The sequence below is a fragment of the Nematostella vectensis genome, chromosome 3 (assembly GCF_932526225.1).
Source record: "Nematostella vectensis chromosome 3, jaNemVect1.1, whole genome shotgun sequence".
Lineage (NCBI taxonomy): Eukaryota > Metazoa > Cnidaria > Anthozoa > Actiniaria > Edwardsiidae > Nematostella > Nematostella vectensis.
In genome coordinates, this window is record NC_064036.1 from 19,147,716 (window position 1) to 19,168,437 (window position 20,722).

Here is a 20,722-nt window from a genome sequence, read left to right on the forward strand (position 1 = left end):
GCTAGAAAGAGCACAGACAAGCCATAGAAAAACTAGATGGACTGCACAGGCATGGTGTAAACATACTGAAAAAGTGTAAAGCTCTAGAAACAGAGTAGATGTTTCAAGCAACAAATTGCTAAAGCTTGATATGTCAGTGCAACTACTCTGTATTTGAGTCATACAAAATAAAAACATGTTTGCATGCTAGTCCATGATCAACCAAGCATCACACTTTACAAAGCAGTTTCTACAGTAGCTATTAGCATTTTATTCAAAATTTACACAAGGAAATAATTTTACATATACTGGAAATCTTTGTTTTCCTTAAGAGTTTAGTGCAGGCTTAGTTATCTTAGGCCTTTGCTGCTTTGTTCCACGGCTCAGTGTGCTGGTAGGGAACTTTGGGGTCTGGTTGCTTCTGTCTAGCCCCAGTTGCATCAATGACCATCTCAATATCATAGAAGGAATCTTGATTGTATGAGAAATACTCTTCATTCATGTAGGTTTTATTGTCATCACCTGCAAAAGGAGATGGATCATTATCATTTATTTGCTTTTGTCAGATAGGCTGCATAATGCAAACGGTCCCTGGCAATGTCAACAAATTCATATCTTTATTTTGTTCCTAATAATCAAACATACATAAACAGCAAAAGAATTTCTGGTAATAATGCATAGTATAGATGGTAAGAATGCTGTAATATCACCGTGACCTAAATTACATTCCAAGTGAAAGTGAGTATTATCTGCAATGATTTCCACGTATGCTCCATTCCCTTCTTACCCTCCTTATGGTTATGCCTAACGTTGTGCTCCACATGAAGACAGCAACACATTTCTGCACCAAAATCGGGTACACTTTCTTTGTATTTCAAGGTGTTATTGCACTTCACAGGCACGTACCCAGGGGGTGCGTAATCAGAAAAAGGTGGACCTAATTTTTCCGGGGAGAGGGGGGGGGGAATTCTCCAATAAAAATCTGACCACCTCTGAAAGAACAAAAAGGGATTTTTTTTTATGCCTTTGTCGAATTTGGCTACATACCAGAGTGATCTTGCTTATGATTTTTAGTTTTGTCTACAAACTATAAATAGAACATCTATTGAGAACCAAAAGTGGACTTTTGGCCGTTGTGGGGGGTGCGTTTGCACCCCCTGCACCCCCCCCCCCCCCCTAGGTACGGGCCTGCTTCATAATGAAAGGAATTAGATACCCTTAACTTAACACAGTGTCTAGTTAACTCAAATGTTAACTTGTACGGTTTTTTTGCTAGGCCCATTTTGCTAGGCCCGTTTCAAACATCGTACCCCAACATCGTGTCAAACTCCATTCCCTTATGTCTGGTACGGTTGATTTAGTAAAACGTGCGGAGTTCGAAACCAAGTCGCGCTTATGTAGTGTAGCTCGACCGAAAGACCAAAAAGAAGAGCTGAAATAGATTTTGGTTTGAAACGTAGCACGTGTTCGAAACGACGCTGGCACAGCTTTTGAACCGGGCCTTAGAATCTTATTGCTATATGAGCGCCTCTCTTAACCTAACAGTAGTAACACAATGTTCTAGTTACAAAAAATCTGAAGACTACTAAAATAGTGTCACAGCACCCTCTGAGCCAATGGTTTACAAAATACTGAATTCGTCATGAAGGTGGGTCAGGTGCTCCCGTTTGAACAAAGCTCTGTCACCTGAGTTATCAACAAGTTTTGTTTGGGTCGGAAGTCATCGTTTCGGCTTAACAAGCAATTCAACTTCATGTGATAATGGGTTGGTCCGTGATGGACTTTAAGATTTCCCCGTTGCATAAAACTGCGATACTCATTTGTTGTAACTATTATGTCATGTTGTGGATCTAAAAATGTCACCTGGGATGTTAATTGCTGAATTGCATCCAATGCACTTATATACTTTGGTGTCTTTTAACTACTTTAGTTTATATTTCAAGCGTTTGCTCCCCTCAAAAAAGAGAAATTACACGCATTGCGCCAATCACAATGTAAAACCGGGAGTTTAGGCAGGAAAGGCTCTTCGACAGTTCCACAATCAGCCACCACAGACAAAAGGTGTAAGATCTACCGTTGTTTGGACCTCCATCGATCCCTTACCAGAAACATTGCGAAACTTTCTGTCATCTCCATATTCCGATCCGATCTGTTCTGATCCAATTTGTTCCGTTCCGATCCGGGTTTTGTCAACGCCGGTCTGTGCAGCCTTCTCAGCAAATCCTGGTTGATGATTGGTCTTTTAAGGCCAGGTCAGGAGTTATCTCCCCCACCCCCCCCCCCCCCCCCCCCCATCCACCTCCATGCAAGAGCTCAGCTTCCCTATCTCTTTTTACTTTTTCCATGTATTACTGTCTGGTTCTTAGTTAAGCTTATATATGTCTATCTCTCTACTCTATTTCCATGTATTACTGTCTGGCCCTTAGTTAAGCTTATATATCCCTATCTCTCTTTTCTATTTCCATGTATTACTGTCTGCCCCTTACTTAAGCTTATATTTGTTTTACCTGATGGGATTTTTGGCCGAGCAGTACCTAAAAAAGAAGGAATATTTGGTTGAATAACATTCTGGTTATTTTAAAATTAAATAATTGTAATAAAATCACAGGTAGCCCAAGCTCTCTATTTGTGCCTTTTGATCCATTCTCGTTCCCAGAGCTCCTCGGTCATGCTTCCTGCAGGAGGCTCTGGTAGCAGACGACAATCGAAAGTCCCGGATTGTTCTAGATTCTTGGAAAATCTAGGACTTTCAGTTTTTGTCGATATATCTTTCTTCCGGTTTATCGTTTGTAAGATGGCGAACAATCGTTTTGAGGAAGCGTTGGTTGTCAGACTTTCAAATATTGGCTTCAATTTTAATTTGAAAGCAAAGCAAAAACAGGCAGTCCGAGTTGTAGCTTTGGATCGAGAAGATTGTTTTTGTGTGCTGCCGACGTGCTACGGCAAAAGTATAATTTTCAATTATTGAGGTCTGAATATGATGCTACTTGAGGGTTTTCCCACGAAATGTTGATGGATCTTTGTGGGATCTTTTTTGGAAATCCATCTTCTGCGCTTAGGGTTTTTGCAACATAGAATTCAAGCTTTGACCGAAGCTCCCTGGTTAGCGGAATGGGATGAGTTTTTCCTGGCACTGTTGTATTGCAAACAATGCAAGTATTCGAGTCAAAAACTTTGCTCACTAGCTTCTTTGGTGTGTTAGCTGTTGCCATAATCCCGCCATAACGAAGAGACCAACAAGGACTTTGAAATACAATTCATGTTAACGGAATTTACGATGAAACATTTTCCAGTATTTTCCATTTTTACTTGCGTGAATTGCATTCCGTTGATCTTTCATTAATTCCTCGCTTAGTTTCACGCGAGCTATCATCTATACCCTGCTTAATTTGAAAGTTGATTTTCTTAGTATAATTCCCAGGTTTCGGTACAAGCATAGCTTCTTGTTTATATCGGAAGTGAATGCTATTTACCGGAAATAAACGCGTTGCGCAGGAGTGTGTGCAAATTTTAACCCATTACGCAGGCATTTTTCACAGCCAATCAAATTCGCCAATAACCGTCTGCTTACAGAGCCTCCGACACACAACAGCGGAGGAGCTCTGGTAACAAGAATGCCTATTGATCTTTTGTAGTAGTTTATATTGTATGAAAAAATGTCGAGTAAAAGTTAACAGCTGAAAAGGAAAATGCAGTTTAGTATTGCGATTATGTTTACATTTTGCGTGTTCTCTTATTGTTGAGAGATTATAATAATCTTCCATCCAAATTCAGCAAAAAAATAAGTTGCTTACCTGGCTGAATTTTGGGTGGTTCAGATGACATTGTTGAGCTTAATCTAGCTCCATGTGTAGAATACAACTGCGTACAGGGTAACAATTGATTGATCTCTTCATCGAGATAGAAAAATACACCTGAAAAAAGGAAATTACCTTGCAAACATGAAGAAGTCTTCCACGAACAAACGGTAAGCGAGTCGCCATCTTGGATGTGGAACTCTGGGAAATTTTAAATCTGCGCATGCGCGTTTGTTTGAACCAAGATGGCGGACGATGTGATGGTCTGTTGTTGTTAATTTTGAGACGTCTGTTTTGGAAATAGTTCAATATGGTGGATGCGTTTGGAGCTATAACGTGGTGGGGATTCAGCCCTGCTTTAGACCTACAGGAGATTTGTTTCAGTAAGTTCCGAGTTTATTCCGGCTTCTTTTATTGCCGAAGTAGCAGCATAGCAACAGCAGACGCCAAGTTCACGAGCCATTCAGAGCGTGAATTATATACTAACTTTGCTCCCCAAAAGTGAATTTTTTGTACATTTATCTTAAATGGAAGTTTTATGTAGTAGTATTATGACTTGTTTTAAGTTATAACAATGACCCTTATGATGAGACAGGGTTTGTTGTGAATCCTTGGTTTTGATAACAACAGAAAAACAGGGTTCTTCTAGAGATACCAGCCAGATGGATTGAAGATTTAATTTGGATGATTGCCTTACAGCAACCTAATAAATGGCAAATGAGCACTTACCAGCACAAACACAGCAACTGTACTGTAAAGCAGCCCATGATTGGAAAGAAATGTTAATGAAATGGTTGAAAAAAGAAGATAAAATTGAACAGGAGTTAGAGATTCTTAAGCCTCCCACAATTATGGAGTTGCTATATATCAGATTCCCATGTTCTTCTAACTTTGGAGACAACTGTTACCCTTGAAGACAACTGTTACCCTTGGAGACAACTATCAGATGTAATGTATGGGCTCTTTTAAACTCTCATTTTGTGGGTGCTTTATTATTTTTAGGTTTGTCATCCAAGTTTGAGAATTTGAAATTATCTGGTGAAGGTCAGGAGAAGCCATTAAATGTTTTGATGATTGGTGCAGGAGATTGCAGACATATCTTAAAGACCTTATCACATGCCAAAAGATGGCCAAAGAGGAAAATCAATGTATGGAATTTTCATGTATAGTTGACGTATGAGGAAAACAGTTAGTTGCAATGCAGTTATTTCTTTTTTCATTCTACTTTACCTTTGATTTCATTTCGACACAAATGTTTTCTTGGAATACTTACTGCAAAGTTTTTTGTCTCTGCTTCCAGCATAAGCCATGCCATGCATCAATGTCATGTTGATATAATAGCAGTATAACCTTTGATTTTTCCCTTATAGATTTATGTTGTAGAAAACAACCTGGAGGTACTTGCCCGTCATCTTCTGCTACTCTCAATTGCTCTGGAACCACAAGTGAGCCTTGGGCTGCAAGGTACATAATGCAGAAAGAAAACATGGATTGCTCTTTCCCCATTTTATTGAAGGTTCTTTCTTATTTTCATGCCCCTTTCTTTCACCCACTCTCTGAATGTAGTGGATCCCCAAAAACTTAAGCTTGGTTTACTCAATTGCCCCCTTAATTGAAACTGTTGTTCCTGTTCCTTGAGGATGTGAAGTTACTGGCATCCGTTGTATGTAAGCACCAGATAAAAAGCTGATAATGTACATATATTGATCACCTTGAAATAAATCTGACAATTAAATTTAATTGAACAATTAAATAAAAATAAATAAATGTAAAAAAAAAATATACAAATGTGACGTACAATAAAACCAATGTAGTGCCAACAGTCATGTTCCATCTCTGTGAAAATGATTAAAATGAAATGGAAAATTCTCAAAAGAGCCTCTAAATGCAGATGCCTCTAAAAGACTACAACATAGACCTTTTTTTAGTGTTGAAATGGCACAAGTTGAGCCTTGTAAGATAACACATTTGTTTCAAGTTCAATAAGCCTTTGAAACTCCTCTTATTTGGGACTTGTGCTGTAATGGTTGCTCTCTCTCGGTTTTGTTCTTGCAGAAAAGACCGAACTGTTTCTAGAGCTATTTGGCAACAGCCTGATTCGCCCCCAGGCTAGTGAGTACCTTCAGCGTACCAGCAATGACTTTATAAGGTATACAGGGGGGGAGGGTACTCAGGAATCAAAGGGTGGACTGGAGGGTGCAGGGGGTGGAGGTGCTTGACCAAGAAATCAGTTTGCTACATGATATGGTTTTGTCTTGCCAAGGTAGAAGTTGTGAATAATTTTGAAGAGTTGTTTGACTTATACTCAAAGTGTAATTCTGTTTATTGCTATCACCTAGCAAAAGTAGCTAATTCATTTGCTTTTGTTCTATAGGATGGTAACTGATTTTGACTACCTTGAGGACAAGCTACCTATATTTGACATCACCCAGCTAAAGGTACAATGACAAAAGCAGTTAACCCCATTTTCTCGACTTTTTGTGATTGTGAGACAATTTAGAAGAACTGCAGAGGCAGGATTACCCTTCAGTAGCTGCCTTTGGCTCATCCACGTAGTCTATATGGTAACTTAATATCCCAGTGATTTATTTTTATGCATGCTCATTGGTCGATACAGGTCACATGTGATATTTTCACAGGACAAATATCAGGCAATATCTCAAGCCAAAGTGATATCTGTCCTGCAAAAAATTTTTGCAGTCAAAACTCATTTTTCATACCAGAAAAATAATGAAAAATTTCCAACCGAGGTTTATGAACTAAAAATACCCCAAAAATACAAAAACCTGTAGCCTTAAGAAACACAAGAGAACATAAAAAGTCAATGTAATATGCCGTGAACATATTCAATGAATAGAAAAGGTACCTTTATTACACTTTATTTTCATGTCAATCGAATTTCACGATTTAAAAAAAATCGTGAAAATTGGTATACACGAAAATTGAGTAAAAAACCTTTGGGTAAAAAGGTTAGCTGTTCAATAAGCTTTATGTAAACACCCTATCTATTTATTCCTCTAGTGTAGATTTACAACCGTAAGGGGTTGAGTTGGATACATCAAACTTTATAGATTTTTGTGGAACTTAATTTAGCCATCACTTGTTTTGTTGCAGTTTTAATAACTATGGCACATTTTAATTCCACTTTTTTGCCTGATTTTATTGTCTCCAAATCGCAAATTGCGAAAATTAATTGACCCTTTTTTTCGAAAATAGTGAAATCGCGAAAATAAAGTGTTGAAAAATATCCCCTTCTCCAAATAAGGTAGTTGTTTTTGTGAATGGGTTTACGCTTGTTGTTGTTACATGAAAGAATTCATAAAAAGACGACATAGCAAATTAGAATGGAGTACATCTATAGATAGACTTTTCTTTCATTTTAACTTATCATTTTTTTTGTAATAGCTTGACAGCATGTTTTTTGTGCGCCGCAGTTGAATGATTTTCTCACTTTGTACATACAAGTCATCAGGCAAAATGTTTCCATTTTCGCATTTTCAGTAAAGTTATTGGGATATTAAATGAATAAATTAACAGTTGACTTTTTCTCACCATTTCTCATCCTTGGGCATCATCCCACGATATCCCAGCCACCACAAGGGGTTTATTTTCTAAATAGTGCACATTATACTTTATTCCGGATGAGACCTCTTGCAATTGTAAGCTAGAGTAATCTGCCCATTTATGTTTGCAATTCTGGATAAAGTTGGCCCCCATTGTATTCCTTTCCGTTTACCTAGCACAATTTGACTATCCAATCTCAATGGCTTTCATTTGTTTTGTTGATCAACTATATTGCTAGCATCACAAATTTTTGGTTATAGTTCAAGGAACGAGATTTACTAGAGGGGATTTTTAAATTCTGGAGAAACTCTGACCCCAAGTTCTTTGACATCTGTAAGTTCTGGTAAGTACAGTATTCAAGTATATTACAGTACTTTCTGTATCACAGAAGATGGGCTCTGATACTCTTTAAGGTACTTGAAAATAAAATGTACATGCAAGGAAGACAATGTCTATGTCATAATGTAATGTAGATGAAGTGTAATGCATTCATGGGTGATGGGTAGGAAACCCATGATTAACTACCTTGAAAAAAAGTCAATCATGTTTCTCAATCCTCGCAATATTGATAAATAAACTTTTCTTTCCAAACCAATGCGGAAAAGGCCATCGAGGCTTTCAAACATCTCAATAACCTCAAGCAATACCTTCTTGACACTGTGTTCTTGATCTGGAGATGTTTGATCTCCACTCTGTTTTGGGGATAACCGACCCTGTTCTGGAGAATGTGTTATCTAGATACTGTGTTCTTGGGTTAACTCACCCTGTTCTGGAGAATTAGGAATGTGTAATCTTGACACTGTGTTCTTGGGTTAACTGACCCTGTTCTGGAGAATGTGTTATCTTGACACTGTGTTCTTGGGTTAACTGACCCTGTTCTGGAGAATGTGTTATCTTGACACTGTGTTCTTGGGTTAACTGACCCTTTTCTGGAGAATGTGTAATCTTGACACTGTGTTCTTGAGTTAACTGACCCTTTTCTGGAGAAGGTGTCTTCTCCACTCTATTCTTGGCATCACTGACCCTTTTCTGGAGAATGTGTAATCTTGACACTGTGTTCTTGAGTTAACTGACCCTAACTGGCCTAACCATGCTGTACACACTCTATCTGTTTCTTAAGGGAATCAAGACAAAGGCAATACCTTGGGGTGCGCTATGATGCTCGTCAGAATGTCTATGACTGGGACATTACCATGAAATTACAAAAGAAGGTATGGACGGACCTCCATCAAGCAAAGAACCTTTCAGTCTCACAGTTCTGAGAGTGACCGCTTCCGTTCCACTTCATATTAAGAACCTTTGGGAGGATAATCATTTCTGAGATAGAACATCTCTGCTAGGATGATCATTTCTATGTTTCCAGCTCCATATTCTGTATTGATTATCTTAGATATTGCCGTGTACTCGCATATTTTACATGGTCTGTCTGTAGGCGTCCATCGTGCACCAACACGAGTACAAGGAATGGAGAGAGCATGGGGTTGCCTTCGAGATTCGCAAGGACTCGGCTTATGAGATATCCAATAGAACATTGGCTTCTGGACTTCTGCTGAAGAAGGTACCGTCTGTTATCGTTGTTAATAGGTATTTTAAGATGTGTCAACGGCAATAAATCCGAGAACGTTGTCACTGCAATTTGGAAAGTATTTAAGCAAGTTTGCATGTAAACGTCTGCGCCCTCACGTGGTGGTTTGAGGAGAACCTTTCAACATTTTTACATGGGCAAGAATTGCTTGTAATCTATGGATAAATTTTAATAAATTTGAAATAAATGCCAGTATTTTTAGCTATGCGAGAACAGCCAACGAAGGCCGAACAGAACACAAAGTTTGGAGTTGGGGCAAAATATCTTGTATTTTCCTTGTAAAACTGAAATGAAATGTTTACAGTTGAAATCAGACCATGTATTCGCATCTTGCTTTTAAGCCAATTATGAATTAATTACAAGGACGATGCAGCAAACAAGTGGACGGACATTCTGTGTAAGTTAAGCGGCATTCATGTTGTTTATTCCAAGGAGGGACAGCGTATCCCTTGCCGTGGTTACTGGGGTGACATCGTCAACAGCCCGTATGTGAGCTTTGGCATCGAGAGTGAGGAGACCTCCCTCTTCAAGATGAACAACGGACAGCATGTAAAAGTAAGCTAATGGCTGGTGCGGCAGAGAGATCTAAAGATATTGGTACTATAAGGCCTGGGATAAACGCCGTTCTTTTCATGTACCGTTCTAAATGGTGATGTGTGCAAGTGTGCATATAACAATCGGATTGGTTCATTTGCATGCATTTTATTAGCAACGGTACATGAAAACAACAGCGTATAAACTATACTTGACACTCAAGCGCAGGAAAAAAATGAGAAGGCATATCCCGTAAAGCAACAGCTAGTATCCGAGTCCTGCTTTGTTTGAGCAGCGCAGGTAGAATTTGTAGATTTTTAAATCTTGAAAGGTTTGAAATCTAAATCTAAAACATGATCTTTGTTCTCTGTTTAGATGGCAGGAGACGTGTCTGAGTTCAACATTACCGCCATGATGCATGAGCTGGTGTCAGGGGAGAAGTACAAGCTGCCTGACGACACGGCTAAACCTGACAAGCAGCAGAGGCAGAAGGCTACTATTCAAGATGTCATAGAGGAGGAGGAGGAGGAACAGGAGGGAAAGGAAGACAAGGACACGACGTCAACAGGGAAACCGCCACAGGAATCCTCCGGTAATTGATCAATTCTAGCAATCAGAAGGTACTTATTCAGGAAAAGGCTTTTAGTTTAGACCAATCGCTGGAGCTAGCCCAGAAGGAGATCTCATACCTTTTTAACTCTGTTGTTTTTGGAACATAAGTGTCTTGATAAAAAGAAAGTCTCTTATGTTGACCATACAAAAAAGCTTCTGGCTAAATAAAACTCTATGATCTATCACATGCTTGAATCCTATTCAGATTTTCAGACATCACGGTGTCCCGCCCTCGTAATACCAGGCTTACATCTCCTTTTCAGAGTACATGAAGCTCGATGGAGTAAAAATCTGCTTTCTTCCACTCAATTGCGTGCCGGACCTCTCAAGGAAAAGCAAGTACATTAAACTCTTCAATTGTGTCTACTTTTCAAATAGGTGAGATTGAGTTTGCATAAAAATACACTAGCTCAAATTCGTTTTCAGTCACACGTGCACCTTGTGTTTTTTTTATTATTACTGGTTTTTGGTGACAGAAGCCATTTTGCAGTTTCAGCGGCCGTTAGACCGCTAACCAATGAGTGACAAGAGATAGATAAGCACATTCGCACTAAATCAACAATTCGGACTTTATTCAGATGATGGCTTTGTGATTATCGTTATTTTCTCGGTGAAAGAACCTAAGAAGGCGATCCAGTTGATATTGTTTTGGTTGTTATCGATCTAAAGCTCTGACGTGCAGAATTTGAAGACTTCAAAAGTCATGATTGACGTCCACCAAAAAATAGGCGAGCGTGTGACTGAAAATGAGTGTAATTCTGTTGCCTGCATTCTTCTGTTACTGGACCGTTAATTTTGTTCAATATTCAATGCGTTTGGGTAAGATGGCAACTTCTTTTATCGACATCCCTCAATGATAGACAGTGTTGGGGTCATGGCAAACGCTTCTATTTAACGTTTGAAGTTATCGAATAGATGTGGAATGGACACTGCTAGAGGCTTGAAATTGTCATTTTGTTTCGTGTTGTGGATTTGGAAGCAACAGGGTATTTGCTAGTACTGTAAAACTAAAAATAAGCCAATGTCAAAGAGATCTGTTGAGTTAGTGTCCGAGAAAACTTGGAACAAAGAACAAAATCGAAAAAAAAGAAGCTCGAAGCATGAACTTTGCAAAAAGCTTTAGTTCACAGCCAGGGTTCGACCTTACCTACAGGCCCTTTTACAACTAGGGCATTGGTTTAGGGCCGGTTCACGAGAAGCAGAATAATGCTTTTTCGTTTTATCAGTGATTCACTATTGCAAACGCTTTTTTTTTAATCCAGCATGGTGCATCTGCTTAACCAAGACTTGAATGCTGTGTTCGCTGACGAGGCCGTCGTCGTCACAGAGACCACAAAGTGAGTTAAGACCAAACGCTTTGCTGTAGATATACATCTACATGTATATATTATATAGGGGCAGCGAAGTTGCTGTAGATCTAGGTAGTATATAGGGGCAGCGAAGTTGCTGTAGATCTAGGTAGTATATAGGGCGGTGGAGTTGCTGTAGATCTAGGTAGTGTATAGGGCGGTGGAGTTGCGGTAGATCTAGGTAGTGTATAGTGGCGGCGAAGTTTCTGAATATCTAGGTAGTATAAAGTTGCTGTAGATCTAGGTAGTATATAGTGGCGGCGAGTATATAGGGCGGCGAAGTTGCTGTAGATCTAGGTAGTATATAGGGCGGCGGAGTTGCTGTAGATCTAGGTAGTATATAGGGCGGCGGAGTTGCTGTAGATTTAGGTAGTTTATAGGGCGGCGGAGTTGCTGTAGATCTAGGTAGTATATAGGGCGGCGGAGTTGCTAGATTTAGGTAGTTTATAGGGCGGCGGAGTTGCTGTAGATCTATAAAGATCATAGGGGCGGCGTAGTTGTTGTGAAGATTGGGATTGGATGACACAAGCTAGGACGCAAAGGGGTGTAAGTTAAAGACGGTTGAATTTACTTGAATTGTTCTCTACTGTAGCTGTATACGTTTTTTGACGTATTTTTATATATAATGGACTATTTGGTACGTTTTTTTGTTATCAGTTAGATAATAGCATAAGTAAAAATCGAGAATCACATTAACATTTGAGTAATCTATTTAAACAATTACCTCCCAAGCCTGTTTTTGCTCGTACATATTAACAGCTTTTGTAACACCAAAAATTGAAAACAGCTTTTGTAACACCAAAAATTGAAAATGCAATTACCAGTGAAGGATAAATAAAGACTCAATACACGTCAGACAAACATTTTCCCAAGCAACGTTGTCGCTGTTTGAACGTGGTGAAAATACTGTCGATCAGTATACAACAACTGATGTTTAATATAGCAATAATTAATAACCAAAAAAATAATACAGCCTTTCACGATCATGCAAATCATGCAATCATGGACTCTTTCACTTGTTTCGATGAGTCGCCAAAGCGGTATTTGAAAGTTGGTCTGCCTCTACTGCCGCGGTGCCTGAGAATGTCAATACTAACGTTTACTAAAATGGTCTGGAATGTTTTGGGCCGTGAGTTTCATGGACCTCGTGGGCCCTGAGTTGCATGGACCTTGTGGGCCGTGTATTGCATGAGTTGCATGGACCTCGTGGGCCGTGTATTGCATGAGTTGCATGGACCTCGTGGGCCGTGTATTGCATGAGTTGCATGGACCTTGTGGGCCGTGTATTGCATGAGTTGCATGGACCTCGTGGGCCGTGTATTGCATGAGTTGCATGGACCTTGTGGGCCGTGTATTGCATGAATTGCATGGACCTTGTGGGCCGTGTATTGCATGAGTTGCATGGACCTCGTGGGCTGTGTATTGCATGAGTTGCATGGACCTCATGGGCCGTGTATTGCATGAGTAGCATGGACCTCCTGGGCCGTGTATTGCATGAGTTGCATGGACCTTGTGGGCCGTGTATTGCATGAGTTGCATGGACCTCGTGGGCCGTGTATTGCATGAGTTGCATGGACCTCGTGGGCCGTGTATTGTATGAGTTGCATGGACCTTGTGGGTCGTGTGTTGCATGGACCAGGGCATTGTAAAAGCCTGTGTAAAAAGTGCAAGCATTGCTTTGAAAAAGAACCGAGGAAACGTTTGGCCAGGTTAAGATGTGTTGTGAGTAGTTTTACAAGGGCATTGCAAAGGCCTGTGTAAAAAGTACAAGCATTGCTTTTAAAAAAACTGAGGTAACATTTGCCCAGGTTAAGATGTGTTGTGAGTAGTTTGCCAGCATATCTTTTGGTCAGCCGAGCGTGAAATGCAGTTTGCATGAGGATTAATATAAAGGCTATTTTGATATTAAGTATATAGAAAGTAAGCTATAACTTACAGGTAATGGTAATTGGTGGAAACCCCGTTGTATCCTCCTCCCCACCTCAGAAATCCGTCCAGCTCTGCGAAGAAGTATGCGATGATGGTGGCGGTGTACGGCATAGTAGTCCTTGTCCTGGTCAACATATAATGCGGTCCAGTGTCTTTTGAGACATCACTTTGTCGATGAACCACTGCGTGTTATTATGTTAGTATCGGCGTTCGTTGATGAGGACTCGTAGTTGAATTTATACGAGACCTTACCACCCACTCCACTGGTGGCTCCTGGGGGACTATAGCTGATTTCAATACCAAGCTCGTGCGCTGCCTTCCACGAGCTAGTGGTAGCGTGGTTGACAGTGCGTACGTCACGGGCGTAGGGTAATCGTTTCTCACGGTACCATAGTAGTACAGCTCGGGCTTCATTGACTGAATAACTGGATCGCCGTATGTGATTTTCTAATATATGACAAACATTAATAGGTTCACGATTTCTGATTATGCCACACGACTAAAGGGACTGTGGACCAACAATCCTCGTTAAAACCGTTAAGACATTTCTCAAATATTAGGCGATCGATAGCGTTGTTTACTTAACACTCCCCCTTTACCCCTATCAGCAATGTTGGAAACATCAGAGGGAACGAGGGATTCATAGTGCCCAATGTAAAGGGCCAGGTTTTTTGTCCACTTTGAATAATAAGTAACCTTGATTCCAAACTTGAAGTCCCATAGTGCATCTTGAGGCGGCGATTGTAGCCGTTACATGGGCCCTTCGTGCCCGCCTCCCAGCTGTCCCTGTTTATGTAGCCGTTACATGGGCCCTTCGTGTCCGCCTCCTAGCTGTACCGTTTCGTTACATGGGCCCTTCGTGCCCGCCTCCCAGCTGTCCCTGTTTATGTAGCCGTCACATGGGCACTTCGTGTCCGCCTCCCAGCTGTCCCCGTTTCGTCACATGGGCCCTTCGTGCCCGCCTCCCAGCTGTCCCTGTTTATGTAGCCGTCACATGGGCCCTTCGTGTCCGCTTCCCAGCTGTCCCTGTTTATGTAGCCGTTACATGGGCCCTCCGTGTCCTCCTCCTAGCTGTCCCTGTTCATGTAGCCGTTACATGGGCCCTTCGTGTCCGCCTCCCAGCTGTCCCTGTTTATGTAGCCGTTACATGGGCCCTTCGTGTCCGCCTCCTAGCTGTCCCTGTTCATGTAGCCGTTACATGGGCCCTTCGTGTCCGCCTCCCAGCTGTCCCTGTTTATGTAGCCGTTACATGGGCCCTTCGTGTCCGCCTCCTAGCTGTCCCTGTTCATGTAGCCGTTACATGGGCCCTTCGGGTCCGCCTCCCAGCTGTGCGTTCCGTCACGTGGGCCCTATGGTCTGCCTCCCAGCTGTCCCCGTTTCGTCGCATGGGCCCTTCGTGTCCGCCTCCCAGCTGTCACCGTTCCGTCACATGGGCCCTTCGTGTCCGCCTCCCAGCTGTCCCCGTTTCGTCACATGGGCACTTCGTGCCCGCCTCCCAGCTGTCCCCGTTCCGTCACATGGGCCCTTCGTGTCCGCCTCCCAGCTGTGCGTTCCGTCACATGGGCCCTTCGTGTCCGCCTCCCAGCTGTCCCCGTTCCGTCGGAAGTCCTCACCGACGTACTGGGCGCGGCAGCTGGAGCACGACCCATAGCCAAGGAAGGGAGCAAGTGGCTGCATCGTGGTATCCATTACTCGTGTCTTTACCCCTGATAGCTGCATCGTGGTATCCATTACTCGTGTCTTCACCACTGATAGCGATGTCAGGGCAGATGGGGCTGGCAATACAAAAATGAGAATATGAATGTTCGTGCAAGAGTTAGTGCGTGCTTCATGCGATTGACTACTTACCAAGACACACTGCAACCACGCGCTTTGTATCATAAATAAGACTTAGTCTTACCTTTTGACTTAGTGCTACCTTTTATTGTCTCGATATAATGTGTTAGAAGAGAGTGGACCTTCGACTTAACTTCCTAAGTGAATAAAGCATTTATAAAAAAGTTTTTTATGAATCTGAAAAAAAACCCAAGCTTCCCTGACCATGTGGTATATAACCACGTAGGCGTGGTGTAGACAAGCTATAAATCAACACATGGGTAAAAATTTATGTTGTTCGCTTTTGTTAAACAGAGCTGTTGCAGACTGACGCAGAAAAAAAAACGCTCGAAACGTCAGCGTAACTTCTCTATTTCACAAACGCGTACAACATAATTTTTCAACCTTGTGTTATAGCTTTTTGACCACGATTTCAACATGATCTGAACTGGCTTGAGAAGCGCAAAAAGACTAAATAGGTAGATCCTAGATCTTACTGTAAATAGGTACATCCGAGATCTTACTGTTAACTAATTAGTTAGATCGGAGGTGTTAACTATGTAGGTAGATCCTAGATCTTACTGTTACCTTATGAGGTACTGTAGATCCGAGATCTTACTGTTAACTTATTAGGTAGATCCGAGATCTTACTGTTAACTTATTGGGTAGATCCGAGACCTTACTGTTAACTTATTAGGTAGAACCGAGATCTTACTGTTAACTTATTGGGTAGATCCGAGATCTTACTGTTAACTTATTGGGTAGATCCGAGATCTTACTGTTAACTTATTAGGTAGAACCGAGACCTTACTGTTAACTTATTAGGTAGAACCGAGACCTTACTGTTAACTTATTGGGTAGATCCGAGATCTTACTGTTAACTTATTAGGTAGAACCGAGACCTTACTGTTAACTTATTGGGTAGATCCGAGATCTTACTGTTAACTTATTAGGTAGAACCGAGATCTTACAGGTAACTTATTGGGTAGGTCCGAGATCTTACTGTTAACTTATTAGGTAGATCCGAGATCTTACTGTTAACTTATTAGGTAGAACCGAGATCTTACTGTTAACTTATTGGGTAGATCCGAGATCTTACTGTTAACTTATTAGGTAGAACCGAGATCTTACAGGTAACTTATTGGGTAGGTCCGAGATCTTACTGTTAACTTATTAGGTAGAACCGAGATCTTACTGTTAACTTATTAGGTAGATCCGAGATCTTACTGTTAACTTATTGGGTAGATCCGAGATCTTACTGTTAACTTATTGGGTAGATCCGAGACCTTACTGTTAACTTATTAGGTAGAACCGAGATCTTACTGTTAACTTATTGGGTAGATCCGAGATCTTACTGTTAACTTATTGGGTAGATCCGAGATCTTACTGTTAACTTATTAGGTAGAACCGAGACCTTACTGTTAACTTATTAGGTAGAACCGAGACCTTACTGTTAACTTATTGGGTAGATCTGAGATCTTACTGTTAACTTATTAGGTAGAACCGAGACCTTACTGTTAACTTATTGGGTAGGTCCGAGATCTTACTGTTAACTTATTGGGTAGATCCGAGACCTTACTGTTAACTTATTAGGTAGAACCGAGATCTTACTGTTAACTTATTAGGTAGAACCGAGACCTTACTGTTAACTTATTGGGTAGATCCGAGACCTTACTGTTAACTTATTAGGTAGATCCGAGATCTTACTGTTAACTTATTAGGTAGAACCGAGATCTTACTGTTAACTTATTAGGTAGATCCGAGATCTTACTGTTAACTTATTGGGTAGATCCGAGATCTTACTGTTAACTTATTGGGTAGATCCGAGACCTTACTGTTAACTTATTAGGTAGAACCGAGATCTTACTGTTAACTTATTGGGTAGATCCGAGATCTTACTGTTAACTTATTGGGTAGATCCGAGATCTTACTGTTAACTTATTAGGTAGAACCGAGACCTTACTGTTAACTTATTAGGTAGAACCGAGACCTTACTGTTAACTTATTGGGTAGATCCGAGATCTTACTGTTAACTTATTAGGTAGAACCGAGACCTTACTGTTAACTTATTGGGTAGATCCGAGATCTTACTGTTAACTTATTGGGTAGATCCGAGACCTTACTGTTAACTTATTAGGTAGAACCGAGATCTTACTGTTAACTTATTGGGTAGATCCGAGATCTTACTGTTAACTTATTAGGTAGAACCGAGACCTTACTGTTAACTTATTGGGTAGAACCGAGACCTTACTGTTAACTTATTGGGTAGATCCGAGATCTTACTGTTAACTTATTAGGTAGATCCGAGACCTCACTGTTAACCATTTTGCAGCACTTGAAATACACAAGGCAGTCGAGTCTGTAGCAGCCGGTACACTCGAGCCATGAAGTAGCCATTGTTACACTTGCTCGTTCCCTTTTTGTCAAGGCTGCTTCCCACACCCTGGCTGTAGCAGTACCACCACCAGTGTGGATGGCTGGCGGGTTTGCAGCACTTGCCGTACTCGATCTTTTTCAGTCATTTATCGCCACTTCGGTATAGACCTTGCAAGATGTAACCGTCTGGACATGTGCTCCAGCCATTGTTTCTAGAAGCAACTTTCTGCATTCTTACCTACATTTGAATAAAATCTATAAGGATATCTTCCAGGATGCGCTCACACAATAACTGAATAACCTTGTTTCAAAAATAACTTTGGATAAACTCAACCCAAGCAACCATTTTGAAAACTAAATACACCTTGCATACTACATCCTAGGCGTAATCTAGCCATCCTTTAAATCTGTTTTCTTTTTGTCCCTTCGAACCGAAATTTTAAAAGAACAGTAAAATTCACAAATATACTTTCTCGTTCGCTATTATATATGTTGGTGCATTCAAAGACAAATTTCCTGTCAAGACTGATAACCCAGTCTGCAATGATACAAACAGTTGGCTGGGTCCAAAAAGGTCTTTTTCGATGACAACAACGCGCTTCTTCGATGCGATAGATACCATCATCACTTCCTCCGGTTACTTCGCCAAACACCATTGATGTATGTATTGCTCTTACCGCAAGTTGATTAGTCTTCCTTGTAAAAGCCTCCCCACCAGTTCAGCATGTTACAACCATGTGAAAGACATGGTTTAGGCCGCTAAGCGTACTGGAATCAGGATAAATCTGTTGGGTTATTTAGCTTATCCCGGGTCCCGCTTTCTGCAACTGGCCGAGACATTCAAAATTCAAGAAAAGTTATCAATGCAATATAAACATCGGCTTCACCGGATACTCCAGCTACGCAATCAGACCAAGTGTTTGATATCTCGCTCATCTTGAACTTCCCGCAAACATCGGAGCGTTTTCCTTGAAGGTTCAAATTAATGAGATGTGTCCTTGATAGGGCTGGGACCCTCTCAAGTTGAAGTATGTGATTAAGGACCTCCATACACAAATCCTCCCGCACAAGAGGACGCAAGTGAAGAAATCTAGGATTTAAATGAACATTTTATATCGCTTCAAAGTTTTACTTTTTGGCAGTTTAAATCCATTCCTTGAAAAGGCTGATGCAATTTGTCAAAATGATTAATTGTATAAGTAATCGGTAACGGCCCTGTGTAGAGGCGGCGCTCCCTGATACAAGTTATAACTAATCTCGCAGACATCACAGTGCGACGTCCGCTAAGAAAGTTTGTTATCAGGGGATTATCAAGATAGCCGCTTTCTGAATGACAAGGTTGCCTTTGGGAATCTACTCCATCGGTTGCTATTATCACATCCTTGTTATCTAACTTTCCGAAAACGTTTTGGCTCGCTACGAACGGTAGCAATCGTAACAATATTAAGAGCTTCACCGATCGCCCCATGTATTAAAACTATAACGAGCTAAGCATACCACTTGGAAATATAAGTAAATAAAAATGTGAACCGTTTTTTTTCAGGTTTATGTTGGACTTGAAGGCCGAGCAGATGCAAGATTACGTACAGAAAGTGATAGGCATGGCACGAAGCGCGGGCTGCAAGGTACTGAAAAGAAGACCCCCCCCCCCCCCCCCCCAACACACACATCTACACAATGTCGAGGCAATAGCTCTCAGAAAATGGAATGAAAAGAAACACAACTCACCAGCTAAGTTTCGAAAATAAAATGTTCTGAAATAGCATTGCAACGTTCTAGAAACTATAATTTCAAACAAGTTTCTTAGAATGGTTCCTGTAAAGTCTGGCAACGGCAAATAAAGTGTCCCACTCTAACGATTTTTGTATTAATTTCAGCCATCACGTTCTTGCGATGGTGAAAAGGACGCCCACGCTGTTTTTGTTTTCACGAGGGCCGAACCACAATGCGTATAGATGTCTCTATGGCGAGCTGAGCCACAAAGCGTATGGAAGTCTTTACAGCAAGCTGAACCACAAAGCGTATGGGTCTTTACAGCGAGCTGATCCACAATGCGTATAGATGTCTCTATGGCGAGCTGAGCCACAAAGCGTATGGAAGTCTTTACAGCAAGCTGAACCACAAAGCGTATGGAAGTCTTTACAGCGAGCTGAACCACAAAGCGTATGGATGTCTCTACAGCGAGCTGACCCACAAAGCGTATAGATGTCTCTATGGCGAGCTGATCCACAAAGCGTGTGGATGTCTCTACAGCGAGCTGATCCACAAAGCGTATGGATGTCTCTACAGCGAGCTGATCCACAAAGCGTGTGGATGTCTCTACAGCGAGCCGAGCCACAAAGCGTGTGGATGTCACTACAGCGAGCTGATCCACAAAGCGTGTGGATGTCTTTACAGCGAGCCGAGCCACAAAGCGCATAGATGTCTTTACAGCGAGTTGATCCACAAAGCGCATAGATATTCCTTCAGCGAGCTGATCCACAAAGCGTATGAATGTCTCTACAGCGAGCTGATCCACAAAGCGTGTGGATGTCACTACAGCGAGCTGATCCACAAAGTGCATAGATGTCTCTACAGCGAGCTGATCCACAAAGCGCATGGATGTCACTACAGCGAGCCGAGCCACAAAGTGCATAGATGTCTTTATGTCTCTACAGATGTACGTGTTACGCCTGGCAACTGCGCCACCTCGTTCTGCGCCGTGAGCGACAAGGGCCTCAACCTCCTCCCCAGGGTCTTCTGGGTAATTTTCAATATGGCGTCATATTGGAAGTTACCCAGAAGACCCTGGGGAGGTTGCAAGGACCTGTACCCGAGATTATGACGCAGTCTTCGATACCGTGTCCAGTCAACTCAGATTTGGTCATACGTTTATTATTGTAAAAATACTAACAACAGGATAAAAATTTGAGCTTTCTTTACTTGGATTAGCTAGGGTTTTGCTTAGACGTACCTTTTGTAGTAGAGGACAGAATTTAAATATCAGGGAAATTTTTCGGTGTTGGTGCAAATAAGTCTATCCTGGGAACCAGACGCTCGCGCTTCCCTCCTTTACCCTAGTAACCAGGGTAATATATTTTTAACGATTTTTTTATTTACAAAAAATCAGACCATTTTATAATTGCTCCCCTATTATATAAGGATTGCCTATGGAAAACTTTAGCATTATGAAACATTCCTGT

At 41.3% G+C, this 20,722-nt stretch overlaps 2 protein-coding genes across 3 annotated transcripts; one reads left to right on the forward strand and one right to left on the reverse strand.

Annotated features, from left to right (window-relative positions):
* Nucleotides 1-230: 230 nt before the first annotated feature.
* LOC5509022 lies at nt 231-4,058 on the reverse strand. The gene is made up of 5 exons (XM_001629509.3): nt 3,912-4,058; nt 3,774-3,840; nt 2,487-2,513; nt 2,083-2,202; nt 231-501 (listed from the first exon to the last, which is right to left on the reverse strand). Exons 1-5 carry the CDS (start codon nt 3,999-4,001, stop codon nt 335-337), a joined length of 471 nt encoding a protein of 156 aa, XP_001629559.2. The 5' UTR covers nt 4,002-4,058; the 3' UTR covers nt 231-334.
* LOC5509021 (dynein axonemal assembly factor 3) lies at nt 3,991-20,446 on the forward strand. Of its 2 annotated transcripts, XM_048725742.1 has the most exons (15): nt 3,991-4,159; nt 4,779-4,924; nt 5,147-5,240; nt 5,832-5,925; nt 6,151-6,214; nt 7,601-7,683; nt 8,461-8,551; nt 8,773-8,898; nt 9,358-9,480; nt 9,835-10,051; nt 10,335-10,449; nt 11,334-11,408; nt 19,084-19,165; nt 19,418-19,495; nt 19,602-20,446. In XM_048725742.1, the coding sequence occupies exons 1-14, from the start codon at nt 4,087-4,089 to the stop codon at nt 19,493-19,495; spliced, it is 1,461 nt and encodes a 486-aa protein (XP_048581699.1). In that variant the 5' UTR covers nt 3,991-4,086; the 3' UTR covers nt 19,602-20,446. The 2 variants fall into 2 exon arrangements, with proteins under 2 accessions (XP_048581699.1, XP_032233744.2); XM_032377853.2 differs by having other exon boundaries at nt 19,418-20,446.
* Nucleotides 20,447-20,722: the final 276 nt, after the last annotated feature.